Raw genomic sequence first — 18,198 nt, forward strand, 5'->3', positions numbered from 1 at the left:
AATGGTGTCCTCCCCAGGGTACGAAGCAGAGAGAAGTCGGTGAAGGATTGTGGGGGGAGCATGGGTGGTAGCGGGAGAGCTGGGGAGGTGCGATCCCCCGGAGCCAGGGTGAGGGGCACAGGGCTGCGGAGAGAAGCCCCCAAGGACGATCTTTCAGAAGGGCTCAGCTGCTTCAGGGTCTCAGCAGGGGTCAGGGGCTGGCAGCAGAGCTCCAGAGGTGTAGGGTGAAGCGAGGAAGGGGTGAGTGCAGACCGGAGGGCATACTGAGGCTTAGCGCTTCCATGGATTTAGGAGACTTCCCAAGGCCTTTGCTCTCATGCTGCTTGTCTCCGTGGGTGCTGGCCCAAGACAGCAGGGCTGAGAACAGGCTCCAGAGGAGGGGGCGTCCCAGTGTGCACCTGCGGGAACAGGTGGTGGCTTCTGACAGCCCGGGCTAGCATAGATGGGTCCAAGGAGCCCACCCCGACATCCCCAGCACCCTAGGCCCTTCTGTCGGGTTTCTGCCATACTGTGACCGGGCTGCAGGGCCCTAGTAGGCGGCGGGTGGTCCAGGGCGCCTGGCGGGGCAGGCAGAGCTAGGGGCAGCAGACCCAGCACACAGCACTCCAGTCTGCAAGGAGGAGGAAGGCTCACAGGAGGGGCCGGAGAAGGCCGAGGAGCAGTGGCTGCTGAGTGTTTTCCTGCCCATGGGAGCTGCTGTGACCAGGAGCAGGAGGATGTGGCCGGAGCCCAGTGTTTCCTGCCTGATAAGCCGGCCCCTCCCTGCAGAGCCCTGGCCGCCCTACCTTCGCGCCTGCTGAGAGCCCTGCCCAGGGAAGGGCTGGCCCAGGAGGAAAATCACTTCTCCAGATTAGCTCGCTCCGGCCGGTCTTCCTTCCCCGCCCTGTCCCAGCAGCCGCAGGAAGCCGGCGGGGGCCCAGCAGCCCAGAGGTCCCTGCCTCGGAGCACTCGGCCTCTCTGAGGGCCCCACCACCCCGATCTCCCCCAGAATGGATGCCTTCTTGCTCCAAAGTCAACCATTTTCAAGGACAGCAGTGACTGCACATCATTTGTCTTTATCAGACCCCTGCCCAGCATTTGGGCTTAGAAAATTGGTGACTTTATTCATGAACAGTCCCTGGACCAGCCTCCTTCCACCCGGTCAGTTGCTGTCTCTGTGGCCACCTTGGAAGGACATCCTCTGAGCTGAGGGCTGTGGGCTTTGGAGGCAGACTGGCACAGAGAAAAGGCAGGGCCTGGCATCCCAGGACCCCAACACCACCCCGGCTCTGCCCTGAGCCGTGTGTCCTGGATGAGTTCCCACCCCTTCCTGAGCCTCGCTGCCCGTCTGTTACTGGAAAGGCTGAGCCACATGGCAGCTCAGGGTCTCCCTCCCTTCCAGAAGCATCAGGAATGAAGAGGGGTGCTGGCCACTCCCAAGGGCAGCCCAGAGTCCCGGTTCCCACTGAGGAAGAGGGTGGCGGCTGGAGGGAGAGCTCCCCCATTTCAGTGTCATCTTGGGCTGACCCTCTGGTTTTTCCACTCTCTGTCCTGCCCATCTAGGGCCAGTCTCCTGCCCTGGGGGACTGGGGTGTGTAGTTCCAGCTTGGGAATGGGAGGTGCACAAGATGGAGGGACAAGAGAGGGGCTGGTCAGGAGGCCTGTGTTCGGGAGAGACGCCTGCAGCATCTGCCAAGTGCCCTTCTTGTGAAATAAGGACTGAGGTCCTGGGAGACTAGAAGCCTGCTCAGAGGCACAGTCGCAGATGTGAGCTTCCCCAGGCCTGCGCCAGCTCTCAGACAAGCCTCCTGCTGCAGCACGGCTTCCGATGGGCCCTGGGCCTAAGGGAATCCCCTCAACCTGTAGGTGGGCCCCACCTTCCCTACAGACTTGCCTCCCGAGCCCCACTGACACAGGCACTCCCGCCTTCCTCAGGGAGCTGGCTGTTGGTAACAAAAGGTTCATGAAGGGGGTGTTTACTGGCCAGAAAAGATGAACCTATGCTTGCCTTGGGGACAACACTGGCATGCGTGTCCCCGAGAGCTGACTGCACAGGCACCTTGGAGAACGGGCAGCAGCTCTGCCCTTGGAATCTGTGAGGTGCGGCGTCACTTCAGGATTTCATGCGACCCTCACGGCAATCCCGACGCAGACATGCTTCTGTCCTTTCACAGGTGGCAAAGCTGATGCTGAGGCCGGGTGAAGGGCCAAGGGAGGCCACACAGCTGGGTGGGCCGGGTCTCCACCGATGGAGCGGCACACACACGGCTGGGGAGTGGAAGCCTGGCCCCCAGCTCCCCTAGCCTCCCCCACTCTCCTGCCCCGGTTCATGCCCAGGAGGGGCGGCCATCACTGGGGCTGCTCCTGGACGTGAGCCTCCCCCAGCGGAAGCTAAGCCTGGGGTCCTGAAACGGCTGGTGGGTGGCCCAGAGGCAGGCGGGGAGTTCTCCGTGCAGTGAGACCATCTGCACCCAGGCGTCTGGCACTGGGCTGCCCCTGCTGCCTGTGTCTCTCGAGCATGGAGGGGCGGGTCAAGGAAGGTTGGGGTCTATTTAGGCCTTTTCATCTAATGCTCTGTGGGGCTGCCCACTGTGTGACCTTGGGCAAGTTGCTTCACCTCTCTGGGGCTTAGTAAATTAAGAGGCAGGACTCGACAGTTTCCAAGAGCTGGAATATTCCTGCTTCTCTGAGTCTGTGAAAAGGGAGCAAGGAAAAGGGGAGGGTCCCCTCCTCTCTGACCCTGGCCTTGGCATGGGGTGGTCTCTAGGGAGGTGGCAGCAGGGGAGTGACCTGGGTGGGGGTCCCACTGCGCACAGCCGTGGCAGGGTGAGCCTCGGGTGCTGTGCACAGCTGGGCTGGAGCCACAGTTACTGCATCCAGGCAGGGAACACCTCCTACGATACCATCTCCATCCTGCCTCAGCTGCCCTGGGCTGCTGCCACACCTTCTGTCACCAGGCCATGGCAAGGGGCCCCCAGACACCTGGCCTGGCCCTGTTCCCATGCATAACCGGCCCTGGCCCCACCTTCTGGGAACTCTGCCCTGCCTTGCCCACATCACCCGATCCCTCCACCCCTTCACCCCTCCACCCTGGGTGTTGGGCTGGACGGGATGGGGCAAGAGGCCGCTGTCATCTGAGCCCAACCTTGTGGATCCTCATGTAACCTGGCACTCAGGAGTGCCCTCCCTGCCAGGCAGGGCCTGGTGTGAGGCTGCTGCTGGTCTCCTGTGGGAGGCAGGTGTTCCGTGTCCCATGGACTCCCACATTCCATGCTTTGAATCCTAACATGACTGTCCGCCCCAGACTGTCACCCCGTCACTCACTGGCTATGACCCTGAGTCTCCCCTGTCCCATCCAGCTAGAGAGATGATGCTTCCAGAAGATCTAACGACATTTCCTTTTTATTTAAAAAGTTTTATCTGGCCGGGCGCGGTGGCTCGCGCTTGTAATCCCAGCACTTTGGGAGGCCGAGGCGGGCGGATCACGAGGTCAGGAGATCGAGACCATGGTGAAACCCCGTCTCTACCAAAAATACAAAAAATTAGCCGGGCATGGTGGCGGGCGCCTGTAGTCCCAGCTACTCGGAGAGGCTGAGGCAGGAGAATGGCGTGAACCCGGGAGGCGGAGATTGCAGTGAGCCGAGATCGCGCCACTGCACTCCAGCCTGGGTGACAGAGAAAGACTCCGTCTCAAAAAAAAAAAAAAAAAAGTTTTATCTGTCCAGTCCTGCCAATCAGGTAAAGCTTAAACTTCACAGGGGGACATTCAAGGCCTTTTATAATCCAGTCCCAACTTACCTGGCCCTCGTCACCTTACGCAGTCCGCATTGCACACTGTGTGTTCTGGGCATGGCCAATTTCCAAATAGGATATGTTGCCTCATACCCCAGTGCTTTTGCATAAGCTGTTCCCTCTGGAATACCTTTCCCCACACCTTTTCTCAGTGGGCTCCTGCTCCTGTCTCAGCACCCAGCACAGTGTTCCCCCTCTCAAAGAGCGTTTGCAACAGCCCTCCACCCACTCAAGCCTACCCACGCCCAGTCCCCAGCCATGCAGTTTGCAGGCCCATTTTCTGTACATTCTCACAAGCCTCTCAGATAGCTCTCACAGCGTCATGATGCAAGCTCTGTTTTTAAGTCTGTCTCCTCCCACTAGTCTGGGAATGTATTTATCGGGGAAAGGAATTTTATATATCTTTCACACCATGGGGCCTGCTTCATACCAGGCACATAGTAGGTGTCCAATCAATGCTTGTTGGAGGGTTGAATAGCTACCCAGGGTGCAAACACTGACTGGTCCACCCTCTGCTCAGCCTGTGATCTTAGACCATTTGTTTCATTTCTCTGTGGTTCAATCTTTCTATCTGTAAATTGGTCCTGCTTTTGGCCAAGAGGTTTCAGATTACAGTGATAGAAGCAACAGGAATGGCTTAGGAGAGAGCCGAGGGTGAGATGTTAATTCCTAATACAATCGACTCTCGATGATCCCTGGAAAAGTTTAATTCTTCACTGGATCCCTGTCACTTCCTGGGCTGTGTCCGTACCCCACCCTTTCCATCAGTCAGGAATGCTATTTGTAACACTGTCCTCACCAAAGTGTGTGATTAGGAAGAAAATATGTGTCACATATGGACACACACACACTTCACAAAATCTGGCTCTCCTGTTGACCTCATTGGAACAGATCCTGGCGGGGCTGACACTGATGATTCATGTTAGGATTTATCTCAGTAAGGAGGAGGCTACTCACTCTATGGTAATAAGGGTGCTAAGTTCTCTTTGGAAGTAAAGTGGCCCTTTGGTCAGTTATTCTTCCAAGCCCAATTACAAGCCTTTTATTGTTAAACATGTCGTGTAAGTACACGTAGGAGACTTGGAAGTACAGAGACACAACGAAGAGAAAGCTTGCAGCGGGAGATTCCCCTATCGTCTCACCGTGCAAAGGCATCATTTGTTAGTATCTTGTTGTACTGCTTCTAGACATTTTTTTTCCAGATGTGTGTGCTCATGTAAATATCTTAACTTTCTTTTAGAATGTTGGGTTTGCATTGTTTTGGAAACTTACTTGCTTTTTTTTTTTTTTTTTTTTGAGGTGAGAGGGTGTGATGGTTAATACTGAATGTCAACTTGATTGGATTGAAGGGTACAAAGTTTTGTTCCTGGGTGTGTCTGTGAGGGTGTTTGCCAAAGGAGATGAACATTTGAGTCAGTGGGCTGGGGAAGGCAGATCCATCCTTAATCTGCTGGGCACAATCTAATCAGCTGCCAGCAAATATAAAGCAGGCAGAGAAACATGAAAAGGAGAGATGGGCCTAGCCTCCCAGCCTACATCTTTCTCCCATGCTGGATGCTTCCTGCCCTCAAACATCGGACTCCAAGTTATTCAGTTTTGGGACTCGGACTGGCTCTCCTTACTCTTCAGCCTGCAGACAGCCTGTTGGGGACCTTGTGATTGCGTGAGTTAATACTTAATAAACTCATATATATAAAAATATATGTATATATATATATAGAGAGAGAGAGAGAGAGACAGAGAGAGGAGAGAGAGAGAGAGAGAGAGAGAGAACCCTGACTAATACAGAGGGTCTCACTCTGTCACCCAGGCTGGAGTGCAGTGGCACCATCTCGGCTTAGTGCAGCCTCGACCTCCCAGGCTCAAGCCATCCTCCTACCTCAGCCTCTTGAGTAGCTGGGACTACAGGTGTGTGCCACCATGCCTGGCTAATTTTTAAATTTTTTGTAGAGACGGAGTCTTGCTATGTTGCTCAGGCCCAGGCTGGTCTTGAACTCCTGGGCTCAAGCAGCCTCCCAAAGTACTAGAATTACAGGCTTGAGCCACTATGTTCTCACTTTGTAAATGTTAAATTCTGTTATTCCATTGAATATCTGTTTCCAAAGAACATGTTTCCCACTCCACTCACAATCATCCGATCCCCTCCCCACCCAGCCAGTTAGCCCTGGTTGGAAAGGCCTCTCTCGCAGCCTGGGACATAGGGATGCCCACTTTCAATTCCATGCTGGGTACCTAGGAGGGAAGTGACTTGTCTGAGGGTTACAGGGTGAGTCAGCAGCTTGGCCCCAGCTACCCCGAGTGCTGGGAACTGGCCCCGGGTTGGCCTCAGCCTCTGACGTGTGCCGTCTTGCTCAGGGCGGAAACCTCTCTTCCTGGGGAGGAGGGGCAAAGGCCCCGGGGTGCCCCTGGCCTGGAGATGCCTCCCTCTGCTAGAAACTGCACAGGAGGCTGTGGTGGGCATTTTCCTAAGTGTGTCTCTCCTGTCCAGCTGGATTGTGGCCCTGCAGGATGTGGTCTTCCTGGTTCCTGTGCCCCAAGGTGGAGCCCCATCCAGCTCACTGCTGAAGGGAAGGGAAGCGACCCCTCAAAGGGGAGCGACCTAGGCCCAGTGTGCAGCTCCTCCACCTGCTAGCTGAGACCCGCATGAGTCATTGCATTCCCCTGAGCCCCGGCTTCCTCATTTGGAGGAATTGGGATCCTGAGACCCCCTCACCCAGTGGGGAGGTGCAATGACTTTCACACTGTGGCCAAATGACTCAAAGCAAGTGCTTGCTCCATAAATGGGCACCTTTCCTCCTGCTTTGTCCTGTCATTGCCCATCTTGGAATCTCAGAGACTTCCTATCAACAGGACCAGAGCTCGGAGTGTCAGCCTCACATTCAGGGTCCCTGGCCACATTCCCCCACTAATGATTGTTGGCACCAAGACAGGCTTGGTCGAGGGCATGTGGCACCTTGGTAAGCACGTGGTGAAAAGACAGTAGGGCGCACTGTGCAAAGGCAGCTTTGAGACAGGGCTCCGAGTTCCGATTTTGAAGTTGGTGCACAGGAGCTCCCCAGTTGCCCCCTTACACAGAAATTTTGGAACCCATGGCTCCGTCTGGCTCCCCCAGGCAACCTGTCTCTGACCACTGCCTTTAACTACCTTCCAGTCTCCTTCCGCAGTCAGCCTCTGCTTAGTTCAGGGTTGGCCCCGCCCAGCCTCCCTCCCAGGCCTCCTGTGCCCAAGTCCTGACTCTTCTGTGATGGGGTTCTGCCTCTGTGTTGGGGGGGATGATCTCCTTAGGGATTGAGTGTGGGATATTTTGGCCTCTGGACTTGATCAGACTCCTAGAAGAGTAGAACGTTGATCAGTGTGCAGGGTGATTTAGGGAAAGGAGTGGACGGTTAGGTCTGCTGGGCCTGGGGTAAACTCCAGCCAGTTACTTAGCTAGGGAACAACAGAAATTACCCAGTTCTTATCCATAAAATAAGGATAATGAAGTGAAATACCTGACCCTTGGTAGATACTCAATATCAAGAGAGAGACTACTTTCATTATATTATTTTTGTATCCTCCTCTGTGCCTCACGCATTCCAGGGCTTCCACAAATGCTCATGAAATGTGGAAGCTGCCCACTATCAATGTGGCAGCTAATGTGACCAACTGGGTCACTGTGAATGGCTGGAGCATTGAAAATGACTGGATCAGTGTGAATGACCTGGTCAGTGTGATCGACTAGATCAGTGTGATCAGCCGGGTCAGTGTGATCTAATGGAACTGTGTGATTGACCAGGTTTGCATGATCGACTGGATTAATGTGAATGAGAAAGTCTGTGTGATTGACTGCATCAGTGTGATCGCCTGGGTCTGATCAGTGGGATTGACTGGAAGAGCATGATCAACTGGATCTGTGTGATCAACTGGATCTGTGTGATTGACCAGGTCTGTGTGATCGACTGGATCAGCGTGAATGATTGGGCCAGTGTGATCAACTGGGTCAGTGTAATCGACTAGATCAGTGTGATTGGGTCAGTGTCACTGACTAGATCAATGTGATTGGATCAGTGTGAATGACTGGATCAGTGCAATTGACCAGATCAGTGTGATCGACTGCATCAGTATGATCGACTGGGTCAATGTGTTTGACTGTTAGTGTGATTGACTGGGTCAGTGTAAATAACTGGATCAGTGTGATTGACTGGGTCAGTGTGATCGACTGGATCAGTGCGTTTGACTGGGTCAGTGTGTTTGACTGAATGAATATGATTGACTGGATCAGTGTGATCACCTGGATCAATACAGTTGACCAGGTCAGTGTGATTTACTAGATCAGTGTGATCAACTAGATTAGTGTGATCGACCAGGTCAGTGTGTTTGACTGGGTCAGTGTGATTGAATGGGTCAGCGTGATTGACTGGATCAGTGTGATTGACTGGATCAGTGTGATTGACCGGGTCAGTGTGGTCAACTGGCCCATGACTGGCACCAAAGCAGGCCAGCCTTTGGTCTGCGTGAAGTGGGCAGTGCTACCCAGAGGCATTTTTGGACCCGAGTCTGAACTCCTTTTCTACGTTGACAGCCTCAACCTGTTTATAGGTTCCCTCCTGTGCCCAGTTTCTGAAAAGTTTTCAAAAACTGCTTACAACAGTTTGGAGTGTGGCATTTTGGGGGATGAAGATTCACAAAAAACCCAGGAGGTGGAGTTTCCTATGAGAAAGGCCACAGTCTTCACATCCCTTAAGCTTGCATTGAGGTGTGACATGGGGGACCTGGGTGGGAATCCAGGCCCTGTGTTGCAACCTGCACTGCCAATAACCAAGACAGTGACTTTGGACAAATCCCCTTCTTCCCGTTTTCCTTTTCCTCAGCCAGAGGTGGCTGAGGTGGGTTACCCCTAGGATTCCAAAGCTCTAATATTTTAGGACCCCGAGGTCACAAAACCTTCTAGTCTCAAATAAGTTATCAAATTAATATTTTATTCTAAAATTTCAGGAAGAGTAGTAGTGACTACGTGGGTTGAGGGAAGGCTACCGTTGATTAATGGCTGGTTGCATTAATTAATTGATTTCTCTACTTAGTTGTTTATTCAAGTCTTCATTAATGTAGTGTTCTGTGCCAGTGTGGCAGGATAAGAATGGCTGAAAATGGCTTGTCACTCCCTGAGCTAAGAGGTATGTCTTACTTTCCTACCCTCTTTCCTCTGGGCCAGGCCTTAGACTGCTTTGAAGTGATGCTCTGCCTGTTCTGACCCTTTTCAGAGAACTGTCAGCTTCTGTTTCCTCCTTCTTACAACCCAACTGCCATGTTGTGAGGAAGCCCCAAGCAGCCACATGGAGAAGCCCATGTGGAAGGGAATCAAGGCTCCCCGTCAACAGTCTCTGTCAACGACCAGCATCAACTTGCCACCACAGAGGCCACCTATCTTGGAAGTGGATCTTTCAGCCCCCTTTGCGCTGCCCTAGCTGATGGCATGTAGAGCAGAAATGAGCTGTTCACATGAACCCTGCCCAAACTGCAAAACTGTGATTGTTGTTTTATTTATTATTATTATTTTTTGAGATGGACTTTCACTCTTGTTGTCCAGGCTGGAGTGCAGTAGCACCATCTTGCTCACTGCAACCTCTGCCTCCTGGGTTCAAGTGATTCTCCTGCCTCAGGCTCCTGAGTAGCTGGGATTACAGGCACACACCGCCACGCCCAGCAAATTTTTATATTTTTAGTAGAGACAGGGTTTCATCATGTTGACCAGGCGGGTCTCGAACTCCTGACCTCTGGTGGTCCACCTGCCTTGGTCTCCCAAAGTGCTGGGATTGCAGGAATGAGCCACCACACGTGGCTGTGATTGTTGTTTTAAACCACCGAATTCTAGGATAGTTTGGTATGCAGCAATAAGTAACTAACACAGACAGAGCTCATGCTCTTGTGCTTTATCCTCTCTCTCCCCACTATTGTGGGTGCCTCCATGGCAAGAACCTGCTAGATGGGCCAGACTTCCCAAACCCAAATTCTCTTTTTATTACTATTAATTTATTGAATTAATTAATTTTTTAAATACCACCAGGTATTCCAGGGTGGTCTCCCATCCAAATACTAACCATGTCCGCCTCTTAGTGAGAGAGGGACCGGAGACACCATCCCACAGCACCCCTACTCGACAGGAGAGAGCTGGGGCCCAGAGATGAAAGGGACACAGGCAGCATCACACAGCTGATCCATGGCAAAGCGGGCTCCATGCCAGGTCTCCCACCTCTGGGACAGCACCTGCCCCCTGCCTGAGTCCAGACAGTGCAGATGCTCCTGGGAGGAAGAGTTTTCTAGAGGGCACATGGCTCTGGGTCCGCTTGTGGGAGACCTGCGTGCTGGACTGCATGCAATGAAGCCTGTGGTGGAAATGTCAGGAGGAAGAATCCTAGGATAGATTCTCCTTACTTGGCACGGGATTCCCTGGAGGGCTTCGCTGGTGTGTGGGGCACCCTCACTCTTACCGGCTTGCACCCATGGGTGGCTCCATCTTCAGCGGAGCTCAGGCTTGTCAGCATGTGACAAGTACCCCCAGAGCAAAGCTCTGTGCTTAGCAGAGGTGCACAGCCATCTCTTGTCACTCAGAGGAGATCATTTGGATTGGATTTTAGGTGGTAGCAGGTGGTTTCCAAGACAGAGACCAGATGATGGCAAGGGTTTGTTTCTTTTAATTACGAGAAGTCTCTCTTGGGTGCTGAGCTCACCGTGCTGCAAGGCTCATGGCTATGGGTGGCTGGTCCCCAGTCAGTCTCGTGTGGCGGTCGGGGCCTCCTACTTCCTTGCCTTCGCTTTCTTTCCTTTGCTCGCTCTTTGGGGCTTCAGGGCTTCCTCCTGGCCTGCGTGGCTGGTGATGGGGGGCGGGATAGGGGTGGGGGCGTTGAGGTTCAGAGTCTTCTTCTGAAGCTTCAGGTCCAAGATGGCGAATGTGTTCTGGATCTGGCGCTGCAGCAGCTGCTGCAGGATCTCCATCTGGGTGTGGACCGCCTCGCAGACAAGGCTCTCCAACTCCTGGAAGGAACGGGCAGGGCCGGTGAGTGGGGCTGGGGAGCCTCGCCAGATCCGGTTCTCAACTCAGCCCCTGTTGCGGGTACAAGAATGTGTCCACTGTCCACCCGTCTCACCCTGCCCATGGGCCGTGGCTGCCTTGACCTCTGGCTTCTGGTTGATTTCAGCCAACTAGGGGCGGGAGGTCTGAGGGTGGGGAGGTCTTCATCTTCTCCTGACTGGCTGTAGGCTGGCCAGGGCCACGGACCAGGGGTAGTCACACTCCCTGTGCCTCAGCTCTTGCCTATAACTAAAGTTCTCTTTTTGGATTCCAAGTGTCACTCCCTCCCTTTTCTTTTCTGGCCTAGAGTGACGGCCAGGCTGTTTGAGTGTGTCATTTGTTCTGGGCCCATCGGCCAGTGCCATAATTCCTATAGACCCTACTTCCTGGTCAGTGCAGGCTCTATCTGGATACCCTGCCCCCCCACCATCCTCATTCTCACCTCTCAAAGTTCTAGTGGCAGCTTCATGGGAGGGGACAGGGGAAATTGCTTCAGAGAGCGGGTGTGTCCTGCACCCAGCCAGCCATAGGAAGAATGGAAATGCAGCCACCGTCCACCCCCCATGTTAAACAGGAAACCCTGTTGGTCAACTCCATCAGAGTTAACAGCCCACAGAGCCTGGACACATGGACCATGTAACTGTGTTTCTCCAGGTTCCCTGCCCGAGCAACCACACAGCAGAGGAGCTACTGTCAGGGGACACACTGGAAGCAACTGGTTGGCTCTAGTGCATTTCTTTGAGATCTTGTATTCACTTAAAAGGTATGCAAAATTGTACATTTGCCCCAGAATATCCTCTTGGTTGTTTTTGTAGAAAAAATTATTGGGGAAGGTTGTGCTATAAGACAAGGCGTGGTGTTTGTCCTATGCCCTTGAGTGCCCCATCTCAGGTACATAGCTGGGGCACACAGTGTAGGGGCTCTGGCTCACCAGCTCTGCCAGGCAGAGGCCAGCAATGCCATGCTGGAGGCTGGGCAGGGAGCTGGGAGGAACAGGCAGGAACAGCTGTGGGAAGTGCAGGACATTAGGGGGCCACTGTGGCCATGCCCCGCCCCACCCCGTGTGCTAGAGCAAGGTCCCTGAAGGGGGCCAGAGACATAGACTGTTGCATAGGTTTTGTTGGGTCTTTACTGAATGTCTTCATGAACTAAGATTACATGGCCATGGCCCCCTGATGTGCTATTTGTCCGGAGACTTATCCTTAGATGAGCACCATCCAGGCTGCTATGCTCATTGCTCTGTAGAGATTTTCCTGTGTGTGTATGTGCGTGTGTGTGTGTGTGTGTTGTGTGTGTGTGTAACCCTAAAGGAATACTTCCCAGGGCCATTTGCTCTTCAGCTGATGATTCAGAAACCAAAATCCCTTGGAACTCACAGGCCCTGCAACTCCCCCACTCCAATGCCTGAAACACACGCACATACATACACACACACATGCACATACTTGTCTCTCAAAGTATGTTCAAAGATGATGCAACAATGATGACTTCAATGCCTGTGTATAGCTAAGAAACTAATGTAGGCTTGGCCAGGCCCTCAGGAAGTCAGCTACCCTGGGGCCGGGGTCGTCATGGTCATTGAAGAGCTGGTTGTGGGAAATGCTGGTAGCTAGTGCCCCAGTGGTCTGGCAGACCCTCCAAGAGGGCAGCCCAAAGTCTGAGATCCAGGCACCGGATCCTCCTAAGTCCTCCCCGGGCCCCAGCTCCAGCCTTTGTCTCCCTGGTCACATGACCCTCCCCGAGCTATCCCCATGTCCCTGCCTCCTCCATCTTCTCCCCCAGCCTAGGGGCATGCGGGCTGTGGAGAATCTGCAGCAGTTCCAAAGCTGGGGTCTTTTTCCTGCCTCTCTTGGTGGAATCTGTCACTGATCAATGACACAGAGGAAGGAATTTAGACTTCAGGGTCAGCCAGGCCTCAGTCCAAATGTGAACTCTACCACATGCTAGCTTGGTGACCTTGGCGAGCTGAAAAGTTCTCTGAGCCTCAGTCGTCTCATCATTAAAATAGGGACCGGAATTTCTACCTTTAGTCTACCACAAAGCCCGTGGTAGACTCTTGATTCCTCCCTGCATCTCCCCTCCTGCAGTGACTCCAGCCCTGGCTGGTGTCTCTGCAGGCCCAGGTGCCCACCCACAGCAGGTGAGCAGAGCCTCACCTGTCTCTCCAGGACCTGGCCGGGCTGCGCAGGCGCGGCGGCAGCGAACACCTTCTGCAGCGAGCTCTCCTGCTCCAGGCGCAGCGCCTCTTTCAGGAGCAGCACGTCGGCGCGCTTCTGTGCCTCGGACTCCGTCAGCGTGGCCACCTGCTGCTCGTGGGTCCACAAGTCCCTGTCCATGCCCTCGGCCAGCGGGAGGGGCTGGGGTGGCATGCACACCTCCAGGTGGGCAACGGTCAGGTCGACCTGCTGGTCCCGGCCCAGGACATACTGGTAGAGTTTGTAGTGGCGGATGAAGGTGTCGTGGAAGTAGTCACAGAGGGACAGCAGGTGGGTGGTGTTGAAATGGCCCTGGTAATCTCTGAGCTTGTTCCCCAGGATCGTCACAGCCTCAGTAATGGAGCAGCCTGTGGGCACAGGGGCCAGGTACAGAGGGGGAGTGGGACAGAGCTGCCCTGCCAGGCAGTGGACGTAGGCTCTGCACCCAGACAGCCTGGTCACAGAGCCCATGTCCCCACTGGATTTTTAAAAAATATTTATTCCTATTTATTTTTTTGAGACGGGTTCTAACTCTCACCCAGGCTGGAGTGCAGTGGTGCAATCGTAGCTCGCTGCAGCCGCCAACTTCCAGGCTCAAGAAATCCCCGTGCATCAGCCTCCTGGGTAGCTGGGACTACACGTACATGCTACCAAACCTGACTAATTTTGCTTATGTTTTGTCGAGATGAGGTTATCACTGTTTTGCCCAGGCTGAACTCCTGACCTCAAGCGATCCTTCTGCCTCGGCCTGCTGAAGTGCTGGAATTACAGGTGTGAGCGACCATGCCGGCTGTAAGTGCGATTCTTATTACCACGCATTAGCTTTTGAAAGGTATGGAGTGTACCACGTTTCTTTTTTTACTTGCAGTAACTTACACTTATCCCATTTTTTTCTTACATGATTACCCCAGTATAATCATATAAATGTGATTATATGATCTCAGTATAATCACATTGTTATTACCAGTATTTTGTCTTTTTTTTTTTTCGAACTCCTGGGCATAAGCTATCCTCCCACCGTGGCCTCCCAAAGTGTTGGGATTACAGGAGTGAACCACCACACCTGGCCGGTATTGTGTCTTTGGATGCCTGTTTTAAAGACCTACTTAAGCTGTGCTTTATCTTATTTCTGCTTCTAACTCTTTAGGAAGGAGATGAGAATGTAGAAAAGGAATTCCCGTAAGAGTGGAGTGGGAGGCGGTGGGGCGCAATGGCTCACACCTGTAATCCCACCACTTTGGGAGGCTGAGGCGGGTATATCACTTGAGGTGAGGTGTTCGAGGCTAGCTTGGCCAACATGGCAAAACCCCATCTCTACTAGAAATACAAATATTAGCTGGGTGTGTTGGCAGGTGCCTGTAATCCCAGCTACTTGGGAGACTGAGGCAGGAGAATTGCTTGAACCCGGAAGGTGGAGGTTACAGTGAGCTGAGATCGTGCCACTGCACTTCAGCCTGGGAAACAGAGCAAGACTCTATCTCAAAAAAAGAAAAAAAAAGAGTGGAGCAGGAGGTGATTGATTGATGCCCAGGCAACTGCTGTGCTCGTGGCTCATGTTGCAGAGTTGGGAAAATATTATTTACCCCATGCAAAGGATTGGCCCTGAGGGCAGCACCAAGGGCAGTGCTCCTTGGATCTCCCCACTTCTTCTCTCCTCCTCTCCCCTTTACTCCTCCTGCTCACAACTCTTTCAGGTGCTCAGCACAGTGGTCGGAGGCAGGGCTCTCCCATCATCTGCTTGGGTCTTGACAGAGGAGGTGGTTCATGAAGGGTCGTGGCTGAATTACATGCCTACCCTGGTGAGCAGATGAGCAGACACCAGGCAGAGAGATAGGCAAGTCAAAGGCAGTGGAAGAGCACAGCCCTGGCGTGGAGACCTGGGTTCTCACAGACACCGGCCCGGAAGTGCACTGTGGACTTGGCCAAGCCTCTCCTGCTCCCTGACTCAGTGTTCCCCTCTGAAGAATGAGGGCTTGGGCCAGGCACCCACTAGATCATGTGCTTTGGAGAATTCCACAGTTCCCTCTGCCGACAATGAAAGTAACATGCTATAGGCAAGGAGGCGGGCTTTTCCCCGAAGGAGGGGACCTGGCTTGTCCACAGACTCCTTCCTTTTCTCTTCCTTTGTGTGAGCCCTCCATGGGGCCCTATGCGATTTCCTCACCCCCAGCTAGATTGCTCCATGCCCCTTCAGCGGGGACTGTCTCAGTCTTGCCCATGAGGTTGTTTTGAAGTCCCCCCACCCCCCATTCCCTTCATGTTCCCTCTTGGCTGGTCACTGAGGCTGTCTTGCTCTGTATGGAAATATTCACCTTGAATCTCCCCAAAATACCCAGAGGGTGGAGATATCATGGTATTGGGAAAATATTAGCAAAAGGGGCACCACTCAACTTGGAGCCATGTTGGGATGTGCTGGGAGTGACGCCTGGATTCTGGCAATCTCAGCCTCCTGGGGGAGGGAAGGAGGGACTGCTCCATCATGCAGAATCACAGACTGGAGGCTGTACTTCTCCTTTCTGTCATGGCAAAGCAGCAGGCTTGGAGCCCAGGGGTTACACTCCTCTCGGGAGGGTACTGGGTTTGGAGGTCTGAGATACTCTGTCCCTCTTACATATGACACTGGGCCTTTTTCTCTCAAATGTAAAATTCAGATTAGTCACACTGATTTCACAGGCTTGTTGGAAGGGTCAAATGGGGTAAGATGTCCAGCTTCGTGCAGAGCCTAATACAAGCCAGCAGTCAATAAATGCTGTAGAAAGAATTTATTTCTACCTTTGCAAAAAAACTCTCTCCCTTCCCCTCTCCCCTCCCCCATCCAGCCTTCCCTCTATTCCTTCCTTCCTTCATCTCTGTCCATCTTTCCATTCATTCTTTCACCCACCCATCCATCCATTCATCCATCATCCTTCCACTTATCCATCCATCCATCCATCCATCCATCCATCCATCCATCCATCCATCTATCCTTCCATGCATCCATCCATCCATCCATCCATCCATCCATCCATCCTTCCATCCATTCATTCATCCATTCTTCCATCCATCGATCTGTTTTTCCACCAATTTGTTTATCTGTTCACCTATTCATCCATCCATTAATTCTTTGATCTATCCACCCATCCATTCACCCATCCTTCCATCCGTTTGTGAAAGGAAGATAAAAACTTGGGAACCCAATTCACTATGCCAAAAGAAAAAAATTAAGCTGAAAGTTGAGTAACACGAGAAACTGCCTTTCCTTTGATTCCTAAGCAGGTAGCTATAAATAAAAGGTTAAATATCTCCACAGGTAGCTACTCTATGTTTGCCTTATCTTATATAGAGTGCCAATTTACTGAGCAAGGGAGGAACACAGAATTGATTATTCTCCACCTGCTCCTTTTCTCTTGCAACATGTGGATTACCACACCCTCCTTCTTTCCCCTCCAGCCCACTTGCCCCTTTAAATCCTGAAGCCTTCAAAATTATCTTTGGAGAAAGGAACAGACCTTTCTCCGAGGTACGTCATTAACCTTGGCAAAATAACGTTCTAAATTGTTTGAGACCTATCTCAGATACTTTTCGGTTTACACATTTATCCTTCCATTCACCCAAGATTAGTTTGCCAAAGGTGACTGAACCTATAAATTGTTACTGCCTATTAATTACTCGGCACTGTGCAAGATTCTGGCAGTACTATGACAACAAATAAGTCATATCCCCTGCTCTCAGTTGCTTACAGGAGAGACACAAGCAGATAATGACAGTGCATAGTAAAGAGGAGCAGAGTTGGGTGAAGAGCATGGGCTTCAGGACCGGGTCCTCCTAGAGAAGGTGATGTGTGAGCTGCATCCCAGAGTGAGGCTGAGCCAGGCCCAGAGGTGGGGCCACTTCACAGCCCAGCGGAGTGGCAGCAGAGGAGCAGGCAGCAGCCTGGCCTGGGTGGGAGCAAGGTGAGGCTTGTTGTCGTTGGCACCTAAAGGTGGAGGCAGACGATGGCAAGAGCTGCATGGAGAGGTGGGTGGAAGACAGACCCGAGGGCCTTGGATGGATGCCACACTCAGAAGCCAGGGCTCTGTCTTCTGGGCAGTGCACAGAAGGAGCAGATCTCAGTGGCAGGACCTGGCCGTCCTTGGACATAGGGTGTGCAAGACAGAAACTGGCACAACCCCCAGGTTCTTACGGGGGATGTTTGAGGGACAGTGGGCCTACCAACAGAGAGAATACCATATGGTGACACGCTGACCTCTGATATGACCCCTGCCCTCAGAGAGCTTCCAGTCTTGAAGAGGAGACAGTTGAACACATGATGGCCACCTTTGTATTCTCAGCCCCCAGCACTGGGATTTGTGCACAGTGGAGGCCCAATCAAAGTCTAGAGAGTAAGTGAACCAGCTCTAATATGTCAAGGTGGAGGTGTTCATTCATTAGGTCAACAAATACTTATTGGGGGCTTTGCCTGTGCCAAGAATTCTTCCAGGTTCCAGGGAGGTGGTGGAGGGCTGGGGAGGAAACGCACAGATATCTAGCTCTGCAAAAGGCTGTGTGGGGTTGGCAGCACGCATGACAGGCAGAAGGTCAGGAAGGGCTTCCCTGAGGAGGCAGTAAAGGAGCTGGGATGGTCTGGGTCAGAGGGGTTTACTGGGCAAAGAAAGGTGGTAAAGGGCGAGGCAAGAGGGGGAGCAGCGTGTGCAAAGGCCCTGTGGTTGAAGCAGGCATGGCCCACTGAGGGACTGAAAGGTAGGGGAGGAAGGCAGTGAGCAGGCTGGAGATCTGCAGGCAAGGAGCTGCCTGGCTGGAGATGAGGCTGCGTAGGCCAGGCCCTGAAAGCCCATAGCATGCCCTGCCCTGCAGGGGTCCCACCCCCAGGACCACTGTCTGGCAGAGACCCTCTCCACTGCCCATCTCCCTACCCCCGACGGAGTCTTTCTCCAGAGTACTCATCACGGTCTTTGATCTTGTGAATTTTACTGATGTGATTTGTTCTTGGTCATTTTCCCTCCACTAGCATTCAAGCTGCGAGAGAGTGAGAGGCCATCTTTTCTGTTCACTGCTGGGTGCCAAGTGCCAGAGCAGTCAGCTCCCAGGAGGTGCTCTGCAGAGAAGAGGAGACTTGTTGAATGGACACAAGGGAATGGGTGGCCACAGCACTTTCAGACGCCGTGGCAGGGGGATCACTTGAGCCTGGGAGTTCAAGACCAGCCT

The 18,198-nt window shown here is 53.0% G+C and overlaps 1 protein-coding gene across 1 annotated transcript in view; it reads right to left on the bottom strand.

Annotated features, from left to right (window-relative positions):
• Positions 1-10,419: 10,419 nt before the first annotated feature.
• The window catches only part of C1H8orf74 (chromosome 1 C8orf74 homolog), a 33,127-nt gene continuing 25,348 nt past the window's right edge, over positions 10,420-18,198 (bottom strand). The window contains exons 3-4 of the mRNA XM_055295017.1: positions 12,976-13,382; positions 10,420-10,782 (exon numbers count right to left, since the gene is read on the bottom strand). Of these exons, the coding sequence (XP_055150992.1) occupies positions 10,546-10,782; positions 12,976-13,382 (644 nt within the window). The 3' untranslated portion in view covers positions 10,420-10,545. The remainder of the gene's footprint in view (positions 10,783-12,975; positions 13,383-18,198) is intronic.

This window comes from Symphalangus syndactylus, chromosome 1, assembly GCF_028878055.3.
Source record: "Symphalangus syndactylus isolate Jambi chromosome 1, NHGRI_mSymSyn1-v2.1_pri, whole genome shotgun sequence".
NCBI classification, from domain to species: domain Eukaryota; kingdom Metazoa; phylum Chordata; class Mammalia; order Primates; family Hylobatidae; genus Symphalangus; species Symphalangus syndactylus.